Source organism: Ixodes scapularis, unplaced genomic scaffold (genome assembly GCF_016920785.2).
Source record: "Ixodes scapularis isolate PalLabHiFi unplaced genomic scaffold, ASM1692078v2 PGA_scaffold8__174_contigs__length_109621045, whole genome shotgun sequence".
Classification (NCBI taxonomy): domain Eukaryota; kingdom Metazoa; phylum Arthropoda; class Arachnida; order Ixodida; family Ixodidae; genus Ixodes; species Ixodes scapularis.
In genome coordinates, this window is record NW_024609883.1 from 97,940,166 (window position 1) to 97,966,597 (window position 26,432).

The window sequence follows — 26,432 nt, forward strand, 5'->3', positions numbered from 1 at the left end:
CTTTTTTTTTTTTTTCGCTTCACGTTCCTGGGACGTGTTTCTTTTAGCCGGTACACATTTTGGTAAAAGAAACTTGTTTCGAAGTTCCGAACCTCTGAATATGCAAGAATAGAACACTTCCGACGAATTCTTGATAGTTTTTTTTTTTGTTTCCTGCTTTTTATTCTCGCATTTATTTTTTTTATTATTTTTTTTTTTTTTTGTTACTATCGGCACAGGTGTTTAGATCGAAAATACAGCTTTGAACTTCCGAACCACTAAGCATGTGACGAGCAGTGCCTTCTGACAACGAGTTTCTAACAATGACCATCTACGCAACCTTATATGCAGTGAAGAGCGACAGTAGCTATACATATGCATAAATAATTTCAGATTAAAATAAGCTCGACCACGCCCTCTTTCCCCGTATTGTTTTCTTTAACAGTCCGAAATACCTGCAAGGGGAAGGAGGCTGAAGCACCCCCCCCCCCCCCCTCCCCCTTCGCTACCCTCTTTCCCCCGTTTTTCCTCTTTCGACGCCACTTGTATGGTAGAACGCTCCTCGACCTCGAGTTGTGTCGGCTTTCGTGCTTTTTGCGAGGCGATTCCTCCGTCCCAGAAAATAAACCTCCAGGACAATTATAAACTTCACCAGATCGGATTACTACCAGCGTGCAAGGGGTGGCGAGCTAGTTTGCCAGGTCGCATCAAGGTTTTTCTGAGCCTCAACCTCCTGCTCGCCCCTGGCCGTTTCCAACTGGCTGAGTCTCGTAAAACAGTGTGTTCGTGCAATCACTACTGCGTGATGCAGGTTGAAGACCCCCCCCACCCAGGGCTGGCGGTCACAATTCTGCACTGGCAAATATTCTAGCACTTCCGGGACACTCGTCGCCTCATTTAATTGCCTGACCAACTTCGCAGAATCTAGATATCACACCCTAACTTTTCTAAACTTGATTTTGTGAAAACCAGTGAGTCGTGAAAACGTTATTTGAAACTGAAACTGTGGAAAAACTTGAAAATCGAACTTCGACCTTTGAAAACTTGGATTAGAGAGAAATTCAAAATCTTCAAAGTTTTTTTTTTTTTTTTGAATTTAACGTTAAAAAAGAATCGAAGCCTTCGAACTTTTCAAACTTTATGCAAAAAGAAATTCGAAATCTTCGAATTGTTCGAACTTCATGTCTATAAAAATTCGAAGCGTTCGAAGTTTTCGAATTTTTTTTACAAAGAATTTCGAAATCTTCAAATTTATCGAACCTGAAGTAAAAAAATATTCGAAATATTCAAATTCGAAATTTTAGAAACCGTGAAAGCTTCGAAATTTTCGAATTCGAAACACCGCTGTGGTCAAAAGTTGCGAATGTTTCGAAATCGAACCTCAATCGGTACGAAAATATCGAAATTTTTCGAAATCGAACCTCAGTTCGTTTCGCAAATATCGAAACCTTTCAAAATCGAACCTAAGGTGGTTCGCGACATCCCTAAATGAAATTAAGATTTTAGCCCAACATAAAAATAAGTATGCTCGGGAGATTGACGAAGCTTTTTTTATTGCCAACCATGACGCAGGCAAGTAAGTGTATTAGTGTTCCATCAATTGCTCTAGTTAGTGATGAAATGAATTTTATCAGAAAGGCGGGAAAATACGTGTAGCCACGTGTCGGCTTGAGTGGAGGATGACGTGTTTTCGGGCCGATTGCTTTTATGTTTGTCTCCCTTCAAGTTTACTTGCTGAATGGCGCAGCAGTAAATATTTCAGTTGTAAGTCAGCGCTGTGTCTGTGTGTTTTCTTTTACTGGTCCTTCGTCTTTGTTGCGCTGTTTTAACCCATTCAATATGAGCAAAGTAGATATGACGGCTGTATAAGCATTTATTTCAAAGTGTGGTCCAACCAATCTTTCGTCAAAAGTTTGGCTCTGAAGAGCCTTTTGATGGCAGAAACTTAATCGAAAGTCTTATGGGTCTCCATTTTATACCGTTAAGTTTATATCGAAACTGAGTCAAGCCAAAAAGAAATTATGAGGTAATGGAAGCACCAATTATCACCTTCCATCGACATGGGAAAGTGACGGTGCGCAGTTAAACACGGTTTAGAAGCCACCGTTAGTTTTCCAAAAGTCAAACTGCTTTAGTCCCCACATGGTGCTTAATAATAAAAAAGGGCCCGTAGCTGTCGAACAAAGCTCAATCCAGACCTTTTCCTCCGCCTCAATGGTGAAAGAGATGTTCTTGAGGACGTCCGGCAGCACTCCGGGCCGGTAAGACGCCGAATAGTTCACGAACTGGATGCGCCCGTCAGAGGGCCACGGACCGTCCGGGCTCGTGAGGACGCTCCTATTGGACCTCCTAAAAAGTCGAAAGCTCACGCTCTCCGGCTCGGGTTCCACGTCCACCTGTGAAAAAACGAGTTTCCCTTTTTGCCCAAAGATGCCATTTATCCGGAGTTGCGAGATTTGACAGTTGCAACAAAAAACATCAATGTGTGAAACGGCGTTGGGAGAGATGGCACACTCACCTCGCCGGACAGTTCAGTGTACTCGAGGGTTCGCTCAAAGGACACCACCGTTTGAAGGTACGAGAAGAGCATGATGCACAGGGTCATCATGCTGATCGGGATCTGGATGCAACGACACGTATAGAATCAAGAGGCGCGCAAAAAAGTTTCGCGCAAGGAACGTCACCGTTTTGAGACAGATCGCAAAGACGTGAAGACGGTCTGATTGAAATCCAACTAAATGGCCGAGAAACCCCACCTGGAGAATAATGCACCCACTGTCATGACCGTTTACAACAAAGTCTATTCTGAGTTGTAAACGGTCTGAACTGAGATAGACCGTTTACGACGAAGTCTATCTCAGTTCTTCTAAAGGCTGGTTCAAGTACTTGCAGCTGCTTTTGACTGAGTGCCTTAAATCCTCTTAAACATTTTTTATGACGAGAGAACACACTTAGCCTTTTTACGTGTATTTCCTATTCCTGTCGCGCATCCCTCTTTCTTTCTTTCTTGGCTCGAAAAGCTTTCGACAATGTTATAAACGACTATTTCTCCTCGATAAAAGATGCACATTTGATGTCGCAAATACCGCAAAATCTTCGCTCTAGTGAAATGCAGTTCTAGGGGAACCTTTTCTCTCGTCAAAAGAGATCACAAGAGCTCATTCCTAAGCAAACGCAAGTGTGCGAACGGGCTTTCACATTGAAGCAAGGATGACAAATCGGCCCCAAAAAAGCAAAGCTGGTGCTTACCGCCAAAGCGGCGCTCAAGGTCAGGCCCACCGCGCTTGGAGAGTGGTCTCCGTCGGTGAAAGTGGTCGCCAGGACGGCAAGCGCTACCGTCGCCAGCACGATGACGAGCACGGCGGCCGAGGAGACGAGCCGGACGAAGCGGAAGCAGCCTGTGAAGGCCGAGTAGGCGCACATGTTGCGGTCCACCAGGTGGCAGAAGTGGTCGCAGAAGCGGTCAACCACCCCGAACGCCCGGATGGTGCTCAGGCAGTCCATGGTCTCCGTCAGGTGCTGCAGGACGCGGGAGGTTCGCACGCTCTCGCAGAAGCGAGCGCCGTGGGAGGCGTGGACCGCGACCCGCTGGGAAAAACGGGGCCGGGAAAAATCGTATCGGGGTTAGGAAACACGTCGAGAAAAGCCGCGGGGTTTCGGCACGGTGCCTGTAAAGCATCCCCGAGCAGTGTGTTTAGGGTCCCGTTCTGCCCACGCGTCGAAAGCAGTCCCAAAGTGTCAACAAGTGATGTCGCAAAAGCCGGAGCGTAGTTCCATCGCTACAATTCGGTTCACTGTGAAAATGCACACTTTTCTGGGGCTTTTCGTTGAGTAGTTGAGTACACAAGCACCTTCTTACCTATTCTGCCAAAACCTAAGCATGTGAAATGAAGTACTATCGACAAGTGCGCCACACCATGAACAAAACTTATTAGTAGCGAGTGGAGTCACAGAAAAAACCAAAAGTCATACTCTATTGGAGGTAACATTTTTATACTGTTTCTTCTAATACACAGTCACGAGCAATCATTTTTAATGCGAAAGCATTAACTGTCTCATGGAGCGAGCCGACGTCATCAGCTTTGAAACCATGCAAAACGGCACCTTAATGAAACCACGCGCAGAGCTAGCCAACGGCACTTTTTACACTTCAATCCCATCGGCTGGCGCGCATTGACGAGGTTCTCTTTGGCCGCTGCGCGTCAGTTTGTGTGGCGTTATCCTGACTGTGTTATCACACTGTTGTGTTATCACTGATCACCGCATTCGCTCGCCTCTTATCGGCTGTACGGCACGTGGCAATATCTACGGCGCATGGAAGGGGTTCGTTATGCTGGGAACTACGTTGCTGTCTGTTCCTTCTTCGCGCCGCAAGGCACACGACAGTTGGAACGATCGCTCACCCGATGGCGCTGCGTGTCCGCGAGGCAGCGGCTCCACCGTTCACGCCCAAGGTCAGCACGTTGTACGCCGCAGGTTAAAGAAGGGAGCGAAGAGCGGCGTGCATGCTTTCGCATTCACAACTCATAAGTGCTTATTTTTTGTTTTCTTCTACTCGTTCCCACGAAAACGGGGCATTTGTCTACATTCAGACAAAAGGACGGGACGGCAGAAATGGGCCTCTAAAACGGGACTGTTTCGACCAAAACGTGACGTCTGGTCACCCCACTTATCCAGCAACATTGGCGGTCACCAATTTCTTGGGCATGAAGTATGCGATTGGAACCGAGCCCTCACTGAGCGCAGCCATCGTGTCCGAAAGATGCTCAAAGTATGTTGCCAAACTATGGCTGTATCGGATAAATGATGCAGCAGGTAGTAGATGACATGCACGCTTGAAAAGGCTCTATTATGGCTTCATTACAAGAGAGGGCCTTCCAAGCGTGCCAAGACTAGGGATATCTCAAAACTGCCAGGCATCGAGCTCGGCCAGGTCCGAGTTATTCTAAATCCTAACACGAAGTTCGACAAAAATTCTACAGGGTGTCGCAAAAAATGTTTACGGGTTTTTTACGTTGTTTATTGCAAAAATAAACTACAGATTGCTGAACGCTCATTTTCTGCACAAATGTAGTGCTGCCAGTCTTAACTAGATGCCGAGCTTTCAAAACTAACCATATTTTATTCAAAAGATATAATTAAGTGGTAGGAAAATGGCATCCGACGAAGTCCTCAAATACATGGAGCTGAATGGCGTCAGTTACCGAGAAAGAGCCCCACTCGCCCATTGAAATTTTTTGAGGAAATCACTTGAAGGGATTAAAGCTCTGACATACCATCAGGTAAAGAGCCGCGTCGGGGTGCCTCCCGACTGCTGTATGTATTGCAACTTTTCGTTTTTATTTGTTTACCCTTGTTGCTTTGTCAGACGAGATATTTGTGAATTTAAGGGGATTTTTGTTGTGCGGTTGGTTGAACCAACCCTCGGACTGCAGACAAACGATGTCCTGTCGCCGCGTGAAATAGAATCGAGCTGTCCGCGTGCGAATGTGGCCGCGACCTGTCAGGTTCTAGATTTTGCGACATAAATATATTCGGAAAATAAAACTGTTCCTCTAGCATCAATTTTTCAAGATATTGCAACACAATTAAAATCTAAATTCACGATAGAGCTCATTGCTAATACTATTTGTTTGCAAGATGGTTTCGGTTGCGCTGCATAGACATTTTTTGTGTGTATAACTGCTGCTCTGCGCTCAATTCCTCATGATCTCGCAAGACATTGCCTTCAAATGTCTACACTGACAGTAGAGCATCTTTTTTAATCCTGTCTCCCACAGTAATGGCTCTAATCGATGTGATTGATTTCGTGGACTCCAGCTTTGTCCTCAACACCAATTTATATGGCGTGCAAATACGCCTCCTGGTAAGCAAGCGGAGAAGAAAATATTTTTCGCAAATCTCGTGCATTAAAAGTCATTAGGCATCAAAAGGCATTAAAAGTACACATATCTGCTTTTATACTGCGTAAACATTGGCAATCATTTCATAACATATATAAATGAAACTATAGCTTACAAATTATTCATATTAACAAAATTCGAAATATCTGCGTTAAGGACAAACTTCGTGAAACCTCGCCAAAGGTTTGAAGGCTCGTTGTACCAGCCGAACCCCGACGTTCGACCAAAGATTGCAACGCCCCCGACCGAGGCAAGCGTCTCACCGTAGAAATGACCAGGACGACGGCCGCCACAACGCCCACGATCAAGACGGTGGGCGCCTGCATGCCGATGATGACGAGCTTGGCGAGCATGAGCAGGCTGTTCTGGATGCACTGCTTCCCGCTCAGGTACATCCGGCTGTCGATGGCGTCCAGGTCCATCGAGAAGCGGTTCAGGATGCGGCCGCGCGGCGTCGCGTCGAAGAACGACACCGGGCTGGACAGCACGCAACTCAGCATCCCGCTGTGCAGCGACTGGGAGAGTTGCCGCGCGCTCGCCGCCATCATGCTGCTGCCTATGGCCCGCAAGACGACTGGACGCGAGAAAGAAGACCACATCGTGATGGGATAGCTCCAACTATGGGCGCCGACAGAACGAGGACGTCGGGGCATTTCTGTCGCATGCCCGGCCTCCAGCACGAGGTCGTTGCCTTCTGTCGTGTTTTGGCTGCGCGTGCACGCTTGAAACTTACGAGATGCCGAAGCGTCATTAAAGCTCGTGCCAAAGGTGGGACAACTGGAGGACCTCCCCGCGATTCTAGTTCTGTTGGTGACCCTAGAGCAACTGAATAAGCTATAGTATCAGATTGTCTCATGGGCGCCGCCATTTTGGTGTCCAGTGCAGAGCGGGCGCAACTGCGACGTTGGGAAAAGCTTCGGATAACTAGCAACGATGGTTTTACGCACAGAGATGGCTCAAGTGTGGTTACTCCAAAGCGTTGCGTGTTCGGTGGCTCGTTGAAACGTATTGCATACTAACCTTACTGATCCCCACCCTACGCTTCTCGATGCAGGTGAGCGTCGTACTGACGTGCAGTCGTGTAATCACTCCTGCACGATGTGCGTTGCAGACCCCGGGCTAGCGGTCATGCTTTGCTGGCCGACTTTCTCATGTGCTGCGTAAACCTGCAGCGCTGCCACAGCTCAAAGACAGCAGGCCTTGCACCGTCTAAACACAAACGCTTAGTTTGCTTTCCAAGCCATACAGCATACTGCAATATTTATAAAGGTCGCTAAAAGTTACTTAGAAAGAAAAAAAAAAAACCAAAAGTGTGAGCTGTATTTTCGGCAACCCTGCATTTATATCGAAGCTTGCACTGATAGAGCATTAGACGCTCTATAAAGATGCATCCCTGGATCTAACATTTTAGGTGCTGGACTGCACAAACTAATTGTATCAAGATGTCTGGGCTCTACTGATTGGTACGATCATTGATCGTACCAATCAGTGCGGTACGATCATGAATGAGTATCATTCCAACACATGCGGGAGTATCACTATTGTGTAGTGCACTTTAATGACCCCAGGCTAACAGTTGTACTGCACATCAAATTTGCTTGTATTAGCTCCGATGATGATTTAAGAGCATCATCATTAGGTGCAGGACAAGTGCTACTACAATTTCTTTAGAGTCTCGCGATGAATCAGTTCTTTAGACAAATACCGAGAAAAATTTTACAATGCAGTCAGATGGTTTCCTATTGTAAAGCCCGGCACTTTTAGACAGGAACTCGTATGACTCTCGCCTACTGTAAATTATGTTATTTACTAGACAAATGTTGAAAAGTGTCTACCATACCGTCTGCTAGGGAGATTGCCAGGAGCCCCCTGACCCAGACCGTGTGCTCTGACAGGTTGGCGCCGGGCAAGGCGTCCATCCACTCCTTGATCCAGATCAGCTGCCAGGCGTACATTGCGCCACTCCCGACAAAAGCCAGGAGTGCCAGGTAAGCCCAGAACCCCGACAGCTTGGCCAGCGCCCATGTGAGTCGTATGCCACCCTGTTGCAAAGACGCTTGTCGAACAGCCGCGGCCAGAGACCCGAAAAGCAAATCGACTGCCCATGTCACAATGAGAGCCATTTTTGGAAATGTTCGAGAAATAACAAAGGACATATTGTCACGGACGGGAACGAATCGACAAGCATAAAACCGAAAATGAAGGTTTCATCGGTGAACTCGCGCCCGAAACAAAAGAATAGGCGCCGAGAAAGCAGCAGTGAGCGTTGAGGTGTCGGCGTGACAGCTGGTTAGGACAAGAGCCTCATTTGGCAAGGCCACGCCAGGCTCCTTATGCCGCGTGCAATATTACGCGCTCGCCCCCGACCTCCGAGCCAACCTATACTCCGTTCCACCTTACATCTGACTGCAGCAGATGCTACGAGGCATCCCAACCAATCGAGCCCTGTGAACGTAGCACGTGATGCACTCTCAGTGCACCACTGCATCCCCTCTCCAAGGTCACCTAACGCTCACACAGCATTGGGTTATCTCCGATGGCTTGTAGCATCCGATGCAGCCGGACATAATGTGAAACGGAGCACAGTGAACCGCGATCCTCCCCCGCATCAACTGCTTCTCTGCGCATGATGGTTCAGAACGGTGAAGCTCGACGTGTGCACCGCTGCAAGGCAGTGAAGCTCGATGTGAGCATACCAGTGTAAAGCAGTGAAGCATGACAGAAGTGAGGCAGTGCAAGGCAGGGAAGCTCGATGCATATGTGCCGATAAGCTTGAAACACGCACCAGTGCAAGGCAGTGAAGCTTGATGCACGTGCAGCAGTGCAAGGCAGTGAAGCAAGACACGAGTGCATTGGCGCAAAGCGACGAAACCCACACTCATGATGTGCCCCTTCTGTATTTTTGCTCTTAGACGTAACAAATGCCCATACTCCAGTTTTTCATATTATCTCTTAATTTTAATGGATTCTTGCTTGGTATATTAAGAGTAGACTTTTTATCTAATCATGTTATTATACCACTTACTGTCATTCCGGTTGCTCAATAGAACTGATGACTAAATCATGACACACACGGGACATAAAATGAACCATAAATCATGACCTATTAGCCATCATTCTCGCTTTGGCACAAGAGTGCTGCACCGAAGAAAAGCGGACTTAATAAAACTTCTATTTTAAAGAAAAATAAGTCTGAAGTTTTGCATTTTGATTTCAGGAACTCACTGGAACATTCTAGTAAGTTACTTCATTATGGTAGACAAAATGCACACGACACCTACCGTATAATCTCAAAAGGGTGCCCACCCTTTTGCCAGAAATAATTGTAGCAAAAAGTGGGGTGGGCCATGTTTCGGTAGTCAACTCCAAAAACCATAAAAAATACAACAGATTTCTTTGTGCCATTATTCTCGCTAATCCTCGTCGCTATGTCCGTTGAAGGAAACATCACTGCCGCTATCAAAAATCAAGTCCAAGGCCTCGTTCACCAAGCTCTCGTGTTCCCAGAGTCCTGCCTGTGCCGCATCGTCCACCGACGCCAAGCAGTCAGTGAGTCTACCGTCCTCCATTTCATTGAAATGCCGCACCTCTTGAAGGACCGCCGTACCGTGTCCCCGGAGAAGGAGGCCCACGCCTCCGCCACAAAGTCTACAACGTTCTGCCTAGATGGCCTCTGGATTTCCGTTGGGGGTCAGTTCTCCCTCCCGGAAGAACACAGCCCAACACTCGCGCAACGCATCCTTGAACGGTTTCATCCACGACACATTGGCCTGGTATCAAGGCTGTGTCTGTGTCCCTGGTGAAGAAAGCTTCTCGGGCAGCCTCAGTTTTATCAATCGGCACCCGATTCAGCACGAGCCTTCTCACGTCGTCAACGTTCGATTCCCAGACCCTGCGTATCCACGATGGGAGAGGTCATCCAGCCGCTCCTGATGTGACCTACACATTTCCTGGAAACAATACCAGTACAAAATTGACAACTTCGAACTGACTGACTTACTAGAGTGCATGCCGTAATAAAGCACTAAGGCAACAGGCCTCATACACGACCAGCGGATAAATGCGGCCTACCCACTGAGCTTACCTATACTTCGTTTCAGCCTAGGCCCGAGCGCGGCCGATGTTATGAGCCGAAGGGCCAATCAAACAGCGAAAAAGGCACAACGTGATGGTGTGCTCTCTGCAGTTGATAGGAATAGCTGGTATTCGCCGTCCCTCTTTGCGTGCTCCTCTGCCGGCTAGTCCTATCAAGTGCAAGGAGCACGCCATGACGTTGCGCTTTTTGCGCTGTTTGATTGGCCCTTCGGCTCATAACATCGTCCGTGCTCGGACATAAGGTGAAACGAAGTATAGCCACCTGACCATTGATTTTGGGCGGTGGCTGCGCCATCTTTTGAGACAATGGCGAAGCAAGACGAAAATGGTGTGGCTCTAGAGTAACCGATAACGCCACAGTCTGACTTTTATTTTTTCCCAAGTTCGGAAGGGCAGTTTATGGTGGGGTGGTTTTATAGTTTCTGTTTCTGTCTTGCATAGTTCTAAGCGTGTAGTTACCTCAGTCTATGTCGGAGGAAGTTTAAAAAAACATACCTGGAATCTTGAGCGCAAATGGTGCCCTCAGAGGTATCCGGCCTGTTGGTTCTTTAAGCGCAATCAATGCTGGAAGCTTGACTCCCGCTGCCACTGCACACAAAGCCACGGTCATTCTTCGCCAGGCACAGCCGGCGTTGGTAATTCGGATACTTGAGTCACCACTGGCGTTGTTCGTTCTTGTTGCTGGACTGTCCATTCGCACCATTGTCTGGTCCATGTTGGTGATGTTGTAATCCATATAATCATGCCCCCGGCAAAGAGTCGAAACAGCCTTTCTGAAGACTGCAATCGCTTCAGCAGAGTTAGCAGGCAGCTTTTGACTTTCGTTTGTCCCAACCCGCATGGACACATCGTAGTGCTTTTTCCAGCGAGCGATATACTGGCACGATGCTTGAAAGTTGCCCAGACCCATCTGTGCCGCTAGCTGTCGTGCGTGCTCTTGGACAAGCCGACTGCCGACGGCTTGACTGGCTGATCTCTCAGTCTCCAGGACGTCCATCAATGCGTCGTCAATTTCTTCGCTGAAAACGGGTCGTCCAGTACCCATCGTTCTCTTTAGCTTGGTCTTTTCATGGCACTGCTGTACGAGCACTTGCTATTTTTTGTTCCATTCCCGTACACGCTTTCTGTCAACCTCGAAGTTGTGCGCAGTCTTGCTCACGTTGGTTTCGTTCTTGTGGTGCCACCTAATGATTTACACCTTCTTCTGGATGGTGTAGCTGGACCTCATACTGGGACCGCAGAAGAAATGTCTTCACAGTTCACTGGCAGATTGAGGAATGAGATGGCTAGGTCAGACTGACCTAGTTTTCCTTCCCGGTTATCAATTTGGACAATCGGACGCGGGGGCACAAAAAAAGAGCAACCTTGAACCTTTGTCGGGTTCTGCCTCCTTACCACTCGTAGTCCTCAAAAATGTGACCTTTTTCCTTAGTAAAAAGAATCGGAAGCTTTAAAAGAAAATAGTCTACTTCTGCATTTTTTACTTTTGGGAATCGCTATTTCTGGAGCGTGGGCGATGTATTGGCAGAGTGACTGAAATAGATATTTGGGCAACAAAGGGGAATGGGCCATTAATCGGGTGTGGGCACCCTTTTGAGATTTTGCGGTAGTGTAATACAGAAGTGGCTATGGGATTACTAGCTTGTGTTACTGACATGCAAGTGCCTATGCAAGATTATAACACAACCCAGTTTCAAATTACCCTCAAAACATTTGTGAGATCTTATTTAATGCCCTCAAGTGTGCAAGGGTGCATAAAAAAAAAAGTTTACAATATTTGAGAATACTTTTCATAATTTCATGCTCCACAAAAGAACTGATAGTGATTTTTTCAACTCACAGACAGAGTGCTGCACCTGCTCGCTACGTATCGCATGCTCCAGTCGACGACATACCTCGCCTTGCGACAGTGTCATTCCAACAAAATCGGCAGAATGTTTCTTTTTGTGTTCGGAAAACGGTCTCAACAGTTCAGTTATCAGAAAATTTATGTGTACCCTTGTAGTGTAACCTTGTTCCTGTTGCGTCAGTTTACCCTTGGATTCATCCTGCGTTTCTCTCGTTTCACTCTGGCTGTTTAGAACAAAAAAAAGCATAAAATAAAAATTTAAAAGTAAATTGAAGCTGAGGTGCCTTGCTTTAGTTACAGTGTAAGATTTGTTCCCAAATAGCATTATAGGTTGTCCCGAAATTATTGCTGAAAATTTTTTGGAACCTTTTCTCAGCGGCGGCCTCGTGCACCGAAGCAGAAAAGGCGAGTCGGATGGTTTCGGGGACCCTGGGGTCATCGAGAAGGTCTACGACGCTGAAGTAGACGGACACCCTGTTGTCGTGGACAAGAAGCAGCTGGTCCATGTGGCACAAGAGGTCCCCCTGATTGGTCACGAGGATGCGCGTCTGCAACCACAAGAGATTCAAAGAACCGTCAATGATCCAAAGAGTGTCGCTTGTGGCATTTCAAACACTGAGACTTCACCTGACACACGCAATTGATTCATTCGTTCATTTGTTTGTTTACTGTACTCATAAACAGCTGATGCCTTGGTAATGATGCACAATGAGATCATAAACTAACTAGTAGTCAGAAACCACTAAACCGCTAGAAAGTTTTAGTTAGAAATGTCCATGATCACTGCACTGAGGGTGTTCTAGGAGAAACTTGCAAAACTTGCCTTGGAACATGAACATGAATGGATGACGCGAGATCAGGGCAACGAATTAATCAAAGAAGGCATTTATACAGAGAAATCACGAGCCATTCCACTCTTTGAAGGTGGATGACCAGCAAAGCTGTTTAGCACACAACACAGACATGACACAAAATTTTGAACAAAGGTACAAATACATTTGTTGTCTCGATCGGTGGTCATCGTGACGAAAGGTACGCACACACATGTCGAGGACTATTGCCACCCTGAGGAGCTGGAGGAAACTAGAAGCGCAACGGGACCGCCACCCGGCGGAAGGAAAGGAAACTAGACATGCAAACGCTTGGAACGACAACGAAGAGAGGGCGGTGCAAGCCTTCTCCGAGTTGGAGGAAACTAGACACACGCAACGGGACTGCCACCCGGTGGAAGGAAAAAAAACTAGGCATGCAGGCACTTGGAACAACGACAGAGAGAGGGTGGTGCGAGCCCTCCCTGAGTTTTTGTTGATGCACATAAAAAATCCACGGAACCCTAGCCATAAACAACTTCGCTGTAATAATAAATCTTGCTCACATCATCTAGAACTCAAAGGGCAATTGCATCAACTGCATTGCAATATTTCCAGCATGCTCTATTCTCGAGATATTCTTTACTGTATCGACATAAGCCATGAAATTAATTTTCTAGCTCGTGCAAATTTAGTGTATAGGTTCTACAAGTTATATACTGTAATGTGTAGTTATCTATCTCGTGCATCAATTCTCGAGCTTTTCAGTTTCAAGGTGCGCCTATCTCTCTTAGTTCAAAGCCGAGGAATTCCTATCAGACCTGGCATTGATGCGATAAAGCAGTGTAGGAGCCGACAAATTTTATATATTCAAATATTCAATACAAGCAGCGCCTGTCGGCATTACAGCGGGGGGTACCAAACACACACAAAAAAGAAAGGCAAATGAACAGGTAATGAGTAGTAATGCATATACTAAGAAGTGATGGGCACATGTTAATGCATCAATGCATCATCCCAATCTCTCACTATGATAAATGCCTAAATATTTTTTACACCGAGTAATCAAGTACCATGGGAGGAAAGTTGGTTTAATTTCTGTTTTTGCTAGTTTCCGTTATAACGCTACGAGCTCTGAACCAGAGAGCATGCAAGGCTAGCAGATGCTTGGCAACCCTGAATGTTGTAGTTGGCTGCGTTTTGAGTGTGTCTTTGACAATTACCTCCAGCCTTTCCTCGTTTCTCAGCCTTACAACGCACGCCGTACAGCACGGCATATCCCATCAACTTTTTGCCCTTATTCTCAAACAAGCAAGACCTCCCCATCACGGAATAACAATAAGACATCGCCGGAACGGTACAGAAAATAACAATCCTCACTCTCGCGAACGTTTCCGAAAGATTCCGGGACGTTTTTCGGGCAAACCTTGTTTCGAAGGACGCCGTCGTTGCTCACGACTTTCTGGAAGACCTTCCTGCCAACGTTGGGATCCAGGGCACTCAGGGGGTCGTCCAGCAAGTAGATGTCGCACTGGTTGTAGGCGGCACGTGCCAGGGCGAGCCTCTGCTTCTGACCGCCGCTCAGAGTTTCACCCTGCGAGTTTGACAATGACCACGGGCCAGTCGACGGTAAAGGCCACCAAATATAGTAGTCACCGACGACTTAAGGCTGGTGTACGCACTTTAGTTCGCTTACGACTGAGTTCTTGCGATCTCTTACGACGAGAAAACACACCATGCAGGCACCATCTATGAGGTGACCCTGGAACTGCATTTCACTAAAGTGAAGGTTTTGCAATATTCGGAAGATCAAAAGTACATACTCTTTATGAGATATCGTCATTTATGATGTTGTCAAAAGTTTTTTGAGGCAAAAAAGAAAAAATTGATGCGCAAAGAAAGATAAAAAAAAAAGAAATATGAAAATCTTGAGTGTTCCGCGGCTACCCGATGGTGGGCGCTAGCATGTTATCTTGTCCAGAGCCGTATATTGTGAGAGTTTGGCCAGTTTATGATCTCGCCACCGTTTCGCACCCCACCCGAATGAGCCAAACGGCCCGAGGCACAGAGTGAGAGGCACGAGCGCATGCGCGTGAACTCCCGGCTGCTTCCAGCTGTGTGGGGAGGGCTGCCATTTTCAGTCATTCGTCTGGTGGAATGCATGGGATCGACATCCAAATTTCGCCTCTTTCATTTCATTTCGATGGCTCTGGCAAGAAAACGATATATCGTCAAATCCCAAGAGATAGCCCACCTAACATAAAGAGCAAACTGGCTGAAAATATGAAATGGGCTAACTTTTGGTGTACAATCAAGGGAAGTTTTCCAAGCTTGTTATAGTGGCGAGGGTCAACAAAGCAAAGATGATTGTACTTCCCAGTCAGCAACGTTTGCTTATATCCCGCCATAGCGAACTAGCGACATTTACGCCGAGGCCATCATTAATCCCAACATTACTGTTACTAGCAAAGGGCTACCTTTCGGTGTTTAAAAAGATATAGCAAATAAAGCCATAAATAGGGGGCGGGCTAGCTTTCGGGGGCGACGCATCTCTCGGAATTTCACGGCAGTGTCATTCCTCAGTGGGTTAAAAAGCTAACGAATGAAGTTCTCTCGACGTTTGACAGCGAACTTTTATTCGAGCGAAAAAGAAGTCGGCCCGTAGCAGACGATGCGTAGCCTCAACAGTGCTCTGCGCCGAAAGCGTGTTGTGTCGAAGTGGCGGTCGTTTCCTCTTTGCTCCCTCCTTCCTTTCTCCCCCTTTCCTTCACTTTCCTCCTCTCCAGCACCTTCATCGCAATGCCTAGTGGCCAGACTCTCCCAATATATGGCTCTGATCTCGTCGTAGGAGATCCCAAGAGGTTTTGAGGCATCCGGTCGTAAGCAGCCACAAGTGTGTGAACCAGTGTTCAAGAAACGCAGGGTGTGGTTAATTATAACAGGCTTGCAACTCGCAAATACTATTCTGCTAGTTGATTTGAGGAACACTTTTACCATTCGAGGTATTCGAGTTATCGAAATATTTACAAGATTCTGAATCCCTGGTTTCTCGTATCAAGCTTAGCTGCTTTGCCCAAGCGCTCTGGCATTGAGCTTCACCCCTTTGCACCGGCACACGCGTGTCAAGCTTCGCTGCTTTGCAACGGCATTCTGAGAGAAACAGCTCACATGTTGGCTTGGTGCTCTGGTGAATTTTGCTCACTATTGTGGGGCAGCCTTCTTTGGCTATAACAATATCCCGAACCCCTGCTTTTAAAGGACTGTGCCAGAAAAGAAAAGCTTAAGCTTTATACAAATAAATAAGGTGGTCACTGCTTTGCTTGCCATGTTAAATAATGTTTGACCCAACTCATCTTATCGACACTTTTTTTTTAAATACAAATATGTTAAATTGTTTTTCATCTAATAAAACAGTTCCCTTTCATAGGTATGCTTTCTTGAACAAAATTTCCATTCATGATATTTTAAGGTATCCAAACTCAATTCACATTTAATGTAAAATATTTGCATTCTAAAATATATTCTAATTTTATTCATGTCCAAACGATAATATTGATATTCAAATTGCAGTTAGAACTGTGTCATTTGCCAGCTCAATTTTATGCAGAAAACGAAACGTACAAAACTGTCTAGACTTTCCTAGGGTCACTTGTCGATTGGATTGCCACCCTTAAAGAAAAAAATCGCAGGATTTGATGCTTCTTTCCCCCAACAAAATCAAGCTGTCCTGATTTTCACTCAAATTAAGCAACAATTGCAAAGCATCCGGGAAAAAATTCCCGCTTCCTGTAAGTGAACCATGGCGGCAGCCGAGGTTCACTGCAAACTCTGTGGCAGACAGACATACTCAGAGTCACATCACACTGCACACGGGCAGGCATTTTCCCACTAAATTCAGCAAGAAATTTCCTCGCTAAATAAAACAGAAAAATTTCTCCACTAAACGTTGCCGTGTCGCATCACTTGATACCTTGACGTCCCGTGACTCTATGATATCAGATGTCACTGATACGTCATATGGTATCACGCAATTCAGGTATCTTGTGACACCATGGTGGCACATGACGTCAGCATTACGTGACGTTACACCACGCTGTCCCCTCACGTGACGTTGCGACGTCACGTGTGACGACATCCCTACACGAAATACACCGGGCATTTGCTGCGAAACTTTGCCAATAACAAATCTCACCGTAAAAATATGCTTAACCCTAGGTGGCATACGACCGAGACGCAGGATTTCGAGCTGACGGCATGGCGGGGTAACCATGCCCAAAAGCTGGGGCGGGCTCACCTTCTCCCCGACCTCGGTAAGGTCTCCGGCTGGCAGACGATTCAGGTCGTCCGTCAGTTGGCAGGCGGCCAGCACGTGCTCGTAGCGGTCTTTGTCCATCTTCTCCCCGTACAGGATGTTGTCACGGATGGTCATGTTGTGCACGCTCGGCATCTGGGACACATACCCCACGCGACCCTGCACAACATCAAATGCAAACTTAAAACCGGCAGTGGCGTGGTTAAGAGACTCGGAACAGATTTCAGCTGCAGCAACATGAATTACCCAAAGCATGGGTTCTAAAACCGGGTCAGTAGGGAAACTACCGTGCCTGAAATGCGTCCTTGACTGGCGCGTTTAGCGTCCCGTGCCTCCCGCACATTAAAAGTGGTCCCAAGAAGGTAACAAATGGCAACACAGGAGTCAGCGTGTCACGTTTATCGAACGTAGCGATTTTGGCAGTTGGTCGAAGAAGTTTTGTCCAAAAGGTACGAGAGAATATCACTACGTCCCAGCTCGTGGTTTTCAAGGCCTCCGTGAACTGTCAAGCTCCGTAGCGGAACAGGCATCAGCCACACACACCTCTGCTGTTCTGTCGTCTCCAGAATCACAGCCAGCAACAGCACAACACTCCCACGTCATTGGGCAGAAATGGAGGGCGCAGACGCAGTAGATGGACCAGTGGAGACGCGTTTCAGGTACCATTAGCAGGAGTGCTCTCCCCTGGGATCCTTTCGCCGCCAACTCCTCATTGGTGGAGAAGGAGTCAGATGTGCCAAATTTGACAACAGCACCAAACACCAGGTTGGGAGCGGGACACATTCTAACGCAAAACGCATTTTATCCGACGGTTTCCACAAAGATCTGTAACGTTTTGGGTGCAACGTTTGGCTGCAACGAAAAACCGACGCCGAAAGCATTATGCCTGTAGGGAACCATACGAACAAACTTCAGGCCCCCGGCAGGATTTGAACTCACCACTTCGAGATTGTGAGCAACATACTTTACCAATAGAGCTAGCAAGGAACAACGACGCAAAGAGAGACACTCTCGCGCAGCAATCAAATGCCGCGCGCCGGCTGCCTTGAAAGTGTCTGGGCACGTAATGCTGCGCCATTTCACGGTGTCTTTCAGAAACGGGAGTGAATCTTTGACACACTCGCTTTGTAGCGAGGCGGTGCCATTGAGATGCCTCTCTCGCCTTCCAGTGTGGCCATGGCTGCACGGTGAAAGAAGAGAGGGGCAAGCTTATGGAGAAGATAAAAAATGGCAGAAGCAGCAGGAGGAGCCTTGACCAGGGATCCATAAGACGAGCGCCGATAAGTGTAAGGCCTGTCACACATTCTGCGTTCACCTGCCTTTCTCAGCATGATCGAACTCGCACAATTTTTGTTCTCTGCATCCATGAAATGTGGATTTTACACTACGAGCAGGAAGCTACCTGAGCCTTCGGACATTGTGTGTAGCACTTAGACACATGTAATTGTATTCCTTCCACAACGCAGGCACCGTTTCAAGGCGGCCGTGCACAAGCACGTGACGTGACAACCGACGGCGCACGTGCGGTGAATCGCCGCCTCGTGCCGTCGCGCCCCTCGCATCTCCCGCAATACTTCGAGGCAAAACGTTTAGACTGTTGCGACACTCTGCTCAGCCGGGCAGGGCGTATGCAGCGACTGTACGCACCACGACGTTTGAAGCACCCTTGAGGCAGTGCATGTCCCCCAAGATGGCGGCTATGAGGGACGACTTTCCGGTGCCCACGAAACCGACGACGCCGACAAGAGATCCAGGCTCCACGATGAGGCTCACGTCTTTGAGCACAGCGCTCGCCATTCCGTCTCCCTTGGTTGTCCAGGCAAAGGAACAGTTTGTCAGCGCGACAGTGCCTGCAATGAAATATATAAAAGGGGTCACCTTTAAATGGCGAAAGCTTGTTTTGTGACCCGAACCTAACATGAAAATGCGACGGCAAAACAGAATGTTTTAGCCTAAAATAAACATTGCAAGACACATTTCGGGTAAGGAGACCGTTTCCGAATCGTGTTCCTATTTCGAGACGTCGACTCTAAAATAGAGGCGTGCTTTGGAATCGCTTAAATAAATGTCACAATGAAACGTTTTTGAAATCTTTTTTTGGAAGGGGGGACATTTTATTGTGATCTTCGTGTCCTATTTAAGGACTTAAAATATTTCTTTTTTGTAAGTTTAGTGCTACTTGAATAGCAAGAGTGTGGCTCCAAGATGTTGTCACCAAAAAGCAGACTTAAAATGTTGACGACATGCTCAAACACCGAAAAACAAGTCCCAGGCGAGCCCTGCTTGTGGCATAATGATGCAGTGGCAATCGTTAGCCATAGTTACTCACTAGAGTTATCAAAGGACATTATTGTAACAGCTATGAACTCATTAATGAACTTGAATTAACGACACAAAACACTTCAAATGAGCTGCATAAGACAGTTTTGTAAGGTACAGCCAATTTAATTGGGCTGGAATAGCCGCAAATAAACCGACGACGCCTCAACAGGGGTCACAAAAATTGAGTTTACAAACTGTGACATTGATGCTTACTGCAGAGGTGTGACTAGACATTGAATTCGTCTGATGAAAGCATCTAAATTATGGCCTTACCTAAATAAGAGGTTACAGAATGGACAATTGGGCAAGTTGGTAAGAGTTCATTATAACTTACAACGTGACTAGGACAAAGACAGACAGAGGAGAAAACACAGGACAAGCGCTGAACTAGCAACTGATTCTATTGAAAAGAAAATACATATGATGCTGCTGCTGCTGTGCAGGCATGACCCTCCGTGGCCCTGGAGCTTCTTCTTTGACTCAACACGATACCGGCCAAGTTATCCGAGATCCAAAAAGTCGATCTCGCTCTTCATCAAAGCCACTGTGGGCTGGCTCACACACAAGGTTCCGTATTGTGTTATGTGGTACGTCTCCGTAGTTTCTCGGGGTAGTTTTTGTTTGTGTCGGAACATCGCTGTCGTTTCGTTAAAAAGGGGTTGGCATCCGCAAACACGGCAATGCATCGCGAGATGTGTGTGAGCGGTTCCTTTCATAGAACTGTGGTTTTCTCGTGGTCTTATGTTGAGGCAACGTCCAGTTTGTCCTATGTAGGCACGCCCGCAGAAAAATGAAATCTTGTACATGAAATGAGGGAGACGTACCACATAACACAAAACGGATCCTTGTGTATGAGCCAGCCCGCGGTGGCTTTGATGAAGAGCGAGGTAGACTTTTTGGATCTCGAATAACTTGGCCGGTATCGTGTTGAGTGAAAGAAGAAGCGGCAGGGCCACGGAGGGACATGCCTGCACGAGCAGCAGCAGCATCATATGTATTTTCTTTTCAATAGAATCAGTTGCTAGTTCAGCGCTTGTCCTGTGTTTTCTCCTCTGTCTGTCTTTGTCCCAGTCGCACTGTAAGTTATAATGTAATATAGGGGTAAGTAACTGCCTCAAAAACTTAATTTTATGAAAACTGAGAGAATGAACTTGGATATTTATTTTTTTTACCAATTAGAGTTTAATTTAATATATACACGATTTGGCAACGATTCACGCCTCTTCTTCCCAAAAAAAGTGACCTAACCACATAAATGTTTATTTTTTATGAAAAATACAAGCTTTCTTTATAGTTTGACCAACCAGTAGACGCTTACAAAGCGAGTCGCTGTGAGTTGAAGTTGAGGGACCTGCAACCTCACCTCTGTTTGGATGGTCCTTTCTGACGACAGGCCTTTCACCTTGCTCTTCTTCAGTACAGAAATCAACGATTCTCCGGAGACCCAAGGAAACCTGGGAATAAAATATAGGGGAACTGAACACAGCTGAAACGAAATTTCCTTTACAGCGTGCCTGCAAGAACTTCAGATCTTTGGCTAAATTACTGCACTTGGTGAGGAACAATTGGATGTTTTTAGTTGTTGATGGAAAGAAAGATGGGGCAGAGAAACGAGGTGCCTTTTTTTGTGTTAATGTTTAAAAACTTTGTGAAAAAGCACTTCACAAAATATTATAGAAGCTTAATTCCCTCAGCCCAACAATCAGTGGAGTGTGTTCTAAACGAAATAGAAGGCAGAAATTTAAACACAAGGTATATACATAAAAAAAAAAACTTAGGTCTACTATAGATTACTGGTTCCTACATGTTGCAAAAAACAGCACAATCACACTTTCACGTGGCAGTCAAATCTTTTCAAGGTGAATTTAAGTCCTCCTTTTAGCGCGAGAAACCTAAAATTTGTCACTCTACATTGCTTTCAGTCCTGAAATCAAACGGCAAACCTATGCACGATCTGCTACAGCCATGGACGAAAAACGCGATCACCTGGCTCCTGTTCCTGAGAAAGAGGGCCGCCGCAGTGTTGATGATGTCCGTCACGGAGAGGATGTAGACGCAGGTGAAGGACATTCCGGGAGTGAGCGTGCGCGTGGGGTCCACGATGCTCAACGTGCCAAACACGATGATGATCAACTGCAACACCAAACACATTAGAATGGCTCCTTCGTATCTTTTACTTTTTTTAGACGTCGGACAACGAGGTATGTCATGCAAGGGCTCTCTATTTGCGGATTAATTCGAATTCTGTGCGTCCCACACGTCGAAACACGTGCATTTCGACATGACGACGAGAAATTTTCGGCGGGGCAGACTTAAAGCAATGCTACAGCATACCACGGAGCTGATGGCGCTGTAGAGAGAGTCGATGATTCCGTCGAGCAGGTTTATGAAGAACATGGCGGTCATCTCGTCGCCCCTGGCCTCCTCCACCCTCTCCCGGTGGGGCTTTTCCCAGGCGTACATCTTGACCAGGCGGATGGAGGAGAGCAGATCCCCCATGCGCTTTAGCCGCTCGTCACGTGCCCTCACGTTGCGGATCTGCAAGCGCGCGAGCGGACCAACGTCGGCCGTCAAAACACGGATCCTTTGGTGTATTACTCGACCAATTAAGTGCCTCCGCATCCATGGTGAATCCACTTCTACCGTGTGAATCAAAGGGAATCTTGGACCTTTGAAGTGATTTCGTAAGATTTCGTAAAGAGGCGGCTGAAGATAGTTCATTCACTATTTTTAAAAGAAATTCGGTCACCTGAGCCAGGAGTAAAATATTAAAAGCGTGAATTCACTACCTATGTCAGCCATTTGCAAATGAAAGATATTATCTGGGTAATGTAACAGCCGACAGATGGTGGCAGTTATTGACATGTAGCCAAAATAGACCGACAAAAAATATTTTTGATTGGTATTGCGTTCATTCAATGTGTTAAAAATAAGAAAGATAATGCATTGCACAAAAAAAAACCCCGCCAGACTTGACTCAAAAACGTTGTCTGCTATCGAAGATCAGAGTCTGCGCCTTCGCTCGTCGGCTGTTGCACCAATCAAACGCCTATTCACCCTTTTTTGTTGGGCAGCAAACACGGTGGCGCTAGCCACTGGGTAGCCCCGGCACACTTCCAGTTCATATATATTTCCTAATTTTTTACTCATCCTTCTTTTATCGTAAGAGTGAATTAAGTTTGCCAGTGCTATAAGCGGTCATTTACAGAAGATGGCGCGTAGTATATTCAATTTCGCAATTACTGCAAAACCCACAGTCCAGTTCAGAACCAGAAGTGGTGGGGGCTATTTGCACACTGGCGCCACCACGTTTCAACTCACATGAGAAAAATCAAATTATTAGCAGATGGGCGTCGTAGGTAGCAAAATAAGGTTATTAATTTTTCACTTTTTATTCAAGAATGTTCACTCTCAAAACTTTTAATGCATGAAATCCACCCTCTTAGACTTCCTCGGTAAAAGATCTTGGCGTAATGTGTTAAGGACTCGATTTATGTGGTACTTTCAGAAGGCCGACGACCCATTTGAATTGCACGGTATGTTCACATTGAAAACAAGTACCTTCTGTAGAGGCGCTGTGGTACAAAACACATTTGCAAGTCCGGCCTCGGTGTGCCGCCATCTTGCTTGGTTGGGGTGCGCTTGGACACATCATAATCCGATTACGAAGCCTTGCTAAGGCGTCGTAATCGGACTATGGCCGCACCCAAGTGCACCCGAAGTGTGGAAGATGGCGGCGCCCTGAGGTCGAACTCGCAAACGTGTCTATGCACGACCGAAGCGTATCCGAGAGTCGGGGTTGCCCCAAGAACGACTGCTTAGCGGCAGTTCCGCATTCGGTCAATCAGTCGAAGCTACGGTACCCAGAACATGTTTTTGAGTGGCGTGTTCGGTGTTTTTTCCCGCCTGCACATCAAAAGTGGTTCCAAAGCAGTTACAAACGACTTCCCGAAAGCCGCCACGTCGTTCGGACGCTGCCACCCTGGCAATCGTTGTACGAAGCCTTAACGAAAAAACCAAGCGAACCCGAGACGCGTTCCAGAGACGCCGTAACCGCACCGCCGTTGCGAGAGGGGCGCTGCTCACCCAGAGGGCCTTCTGGAGCCTCGATGCGGGGAAGGGCAGCAGGAAGACCAGCACGAACCACGCGGCGCACCAGAGTGTGGGAACGGTGCCGACCCTGACGGAGAGTTGCCAGAGGAGCACGGGCATGCAGAGGATCCCCGCCAGGGGCGTGGGGAACAGAAACATGCTCATGGAGATCTGGAAGCAGTCCACGGCCAGCATGGACGCCACCTGCCCCGGCGAGGTGTGGGACAGCGCCGTCGGGGAGAGCCGGGTCACCTGAGAGCAGAGTCGTATTCGTCCCTTCGCGTCTTATTAAGACGTATAATACAGTGACAGGTCGTATCCACCTTTCAAAGGAACCGGGTGTTTCTTCGCAAATAATCTTGAAATTCTCGTTACTTATTTGTGACGCAACACCTTTTCAAAAGGACCTCAGATAGATAATCTAGGTAAGACACCCTTAAACAGGCTCAATGTACCAAGAGACATTGGCCAAGAAGGTCAAGCGTATGCGGGAAAAGATGCAATGCTAACTCAATCAATAAAAGTTAACCTTGTATTAAGGGGACATGCGCCAAAGGAAAACATTTTTTTTATTATTTACGATATCGAAATAAAATTGTTACCGGTTTATGGTGCTTAATTTTCTCTTTAAAAATCAGGTGTAAGATTTGATATAGCTTGTTTCTTGGGTTCACGATGCAATGTACATGCAGGAAAAAAAAATGTTCTTGCACACATGTGAGGCATGGCAACACACTTAAAAAGAAAAAGCAGTAAAATAAGCTAATTCACTCCTTTTAAACCACCGAGTGCAACGAACAACAAAAATAATGTGTTGGACGCTTCTTTCATTTTAAAATATTAAAAATAGCAAAAATGCCATTGCAAGGGGGCTAACAAGTGTTTATTTAATTTTTCCTAACTATAAAAAAAAAATATACATTCTAACCAAACCTGGATAGTCGCACTCTACATATTCTAAAGTATATGCATGCCAAATTTCGTTGTGATACGACAATATTAAGAACAGAAATTCTCGTGCATAAACCGCAAAGATGCCCCAAAATTGCATAAAAAAAAAAAAACACATTCAAATGTTACCATAGATGTCTAGCTATACTCTTTCGGGGTAAGGAAAATAACATATTGTTAATAAAGCTCCATGAGAAATTGAAGCTGGAGAAGACTGCAATGAAGAGGAGACGGCTAAGCCTACTCATCAACATAAACGTGATGGCAGGTGACGTCACAACTTGAAAAACCACGTGGAGAAAAATGCCTTAAATTCATGCTGTTCTGGGTAGCCTGGAGGTCTTCAAATGATTATTTGACTAATTTTCCATTCATAACTAGCACTCACTATTTTTATACATCAAATATAAGACCCAAAAGTACCGTAATAGACCTGTTGCTCTGGGGCAGGGAGTGCAAGTGCACCAGAGAAGCAACCACATTGTGCTGGCTGCACCATCCACGCGGCGCTGTAACGTTTGATTTTGCACGTGCCGCGTTCAAATACAAGCATCTGTCAGCATCTGTAGATGATTGCTAACAAAATGTTTAAAAACATTTAAAAATATATCTATGCAGCTAGGGGCTGCAGCGTCCCATTAATAAACATTCCTTTCAGAGTTTCTGCACATTTCTTTTTTTTTTTAACATCATTCTTTTTTAATTTGGCTCGAAAAAACTTGACAATGCTATGAACGATCATTTCTTATAGATAGTATGCACATTCGATCTCGCGAATACCGCAAAACCTTCGTTTTAGCAGAATGCAGTGCCGGGGTCATCTCATACACGGCGCCACAGTGCCAGTGTGTTTTCTAGAGAGTCTAGATTGAAGAGGGCCCATTTCAAACCATGGGGAGCATTTGAAATTTAACGGCAGGCACCTCCTGTGGAAACCAGTCGTCACGTGGTGAGAATGAAATCAGGCGGAAAGGCAGAGACGCTTACAGACGATTCACCCTTTCAATTCCTTCTCACGGCTCGTATTGCAGACGCGGCCCATTAATTAACAGTGCGACCCCGACCGAACAGTCGAAAACTCCGTGTAATCCAGGCTCTCCAGCGTTCTCTCGTCACAAGAGATCGCAAAAACTTGGTCCTAACCAAGGGCAAGTGTGTGTTAATCAGATGTACACCCCTCAAAGAAAGACGCCCCTAACGAGACGGAGACGCTACGCTTACCTTCTTGAAGATGGCACCCTGAAGCATGGAGCGAATACGGCTCCCAAACACGAGGGTCTGCTGCATCGAGTAACAGGACAGCAGGAACTCTGCCAAGCAGGTAACCGTAAAGAGGAAGACCAAGTTCCCAATCTCCGTCCGGTTGCCACCATTCACCAGGCTCCTTGAAAGGAAAGTGATATTTGTATGAAATGTCGAGTCTCAAATATTAAGAAACAGTATCAAAATGTAAACAAACAAGAAAGGAAAAAAAGAGTGAAAAAGAAAGTGTTGGACGCAAAATTGCAACAGCTTATGTTATAAGTCTGGGACAAGCTAATGCGCAGAGTCGTCGTCATGGCGTTAACTTAAAAAATGTTTGTGTCAAATCACACTACACACAATAGGCACTTAAAAACCCAGGTTCATGCATTCGGAATTGCGTTCTAATGGCGGTAGTTCAGATTTCGTGTTCGTGATTGGCAAGTCACATGACGTCAGGATCAGGTTATGCGATTATTGCTGACGAGTCGCAGTGTCAGCAATGTTATTGAATCCAGTGACGTCGGGTATTAAGTCGTGCTGTTACGTGATGTCACGTCGCATCGCATGACATCAGCTTCTCCCACGACAGTGTTGTGTCGTACGTCAAGTGACCATGTCGAGGAATGTCAAGCCTAGTGGAGTCACACGATTAATTGGAACGTGCTAATCGTAAGAAAGTGTCACAAAAGCCCACCCTTTCTCGTACGTTGCGATTCCGCGTACGACAATTTCATCGATCGAATCAAAGATTGGTTTTAATGTTTAGTAGTAAATATGAGCACCGATTCATCTTCAAACGTGAAAACAGCGCAAAAATTTGACAAAGGACGAGTGAAAAAAGTGCACGGACAAAGCGCTGACTATCAACTAAAGTT

The 26,432-nt window shown here is 46.4% G+C and overlaps 1 protein-coding gene across 1 annotated transcript in view; it reads right to left on the reverse strand.

The window, feature by feature from the left end:
* Positions 1 to 26,432, reverse strand: part of LOC120849309 (ATP-binding cassette sub-family C member 2) — a 57,940-nt gene that overhangs the window by 9,835 nt on the left and 21,673 nt on the right. The window contains exons 8-22 of the mRNA XM_042286915.1: positions 25,534 to 25,696; positions 23,356 to 23,613; positions 21,604 to 21,807; positions 21,256 to 21,402; positions 20,633 to 20,723; positions 18,595 to 18,797; positions 16,930 to 17,106; positions 14,062 to 14,229; positions 12,193 to 12,374; positions 11,975 to 12,050; positions 7,723 to 7,924; positions 6,146 to 6,456; positions 3,229 to 3,567; positions 2,498 to 2,599; positions 2,178 to 2,375 (exon numbers count right to left, since the gene is read on the reverse strand). Of these exons, the coding sequence (XP_042142849.1) occupies positions 2,178 to 2,375; positions 2,498 to 2,599; positions 3,229 to 3,567; positions 6,146 to 6,456; positions 7,723 to 7,924; positions 11,975 to 12,050; positions 12,193 to 12,374; positions 14,062 to 14,229; positions 16,930 to 17,106; positions 18,595 to 18,797; positions 20,633 to 20,723; positions 21,256 to 21,402; positions 21,604 to 21,807; positions 23,356 to 23,613; positions 25,534 to 25,696 (2,821 nt within the window). The remainder of the gene's footprint in view (positions 1 to 2,177; positions 2,376 to 2,497; positions 2,600 to 3,228; positions 3,568 to 6,145; positions 6,457 to 7,722; positions 7,925 to 11,974; positions 12,051 to 12,192; positions 12,375 to 14,061; positions 14,230 to 16,929; positions 17,107 to 18,594; positions 18,798 to 20,632; positions 20,724 to 21,255; positions 21,403 to 21,603; positions 21,808 to 23,355; positions 23,614 to 25,533; positions 25,697 to 26,432) is intronic.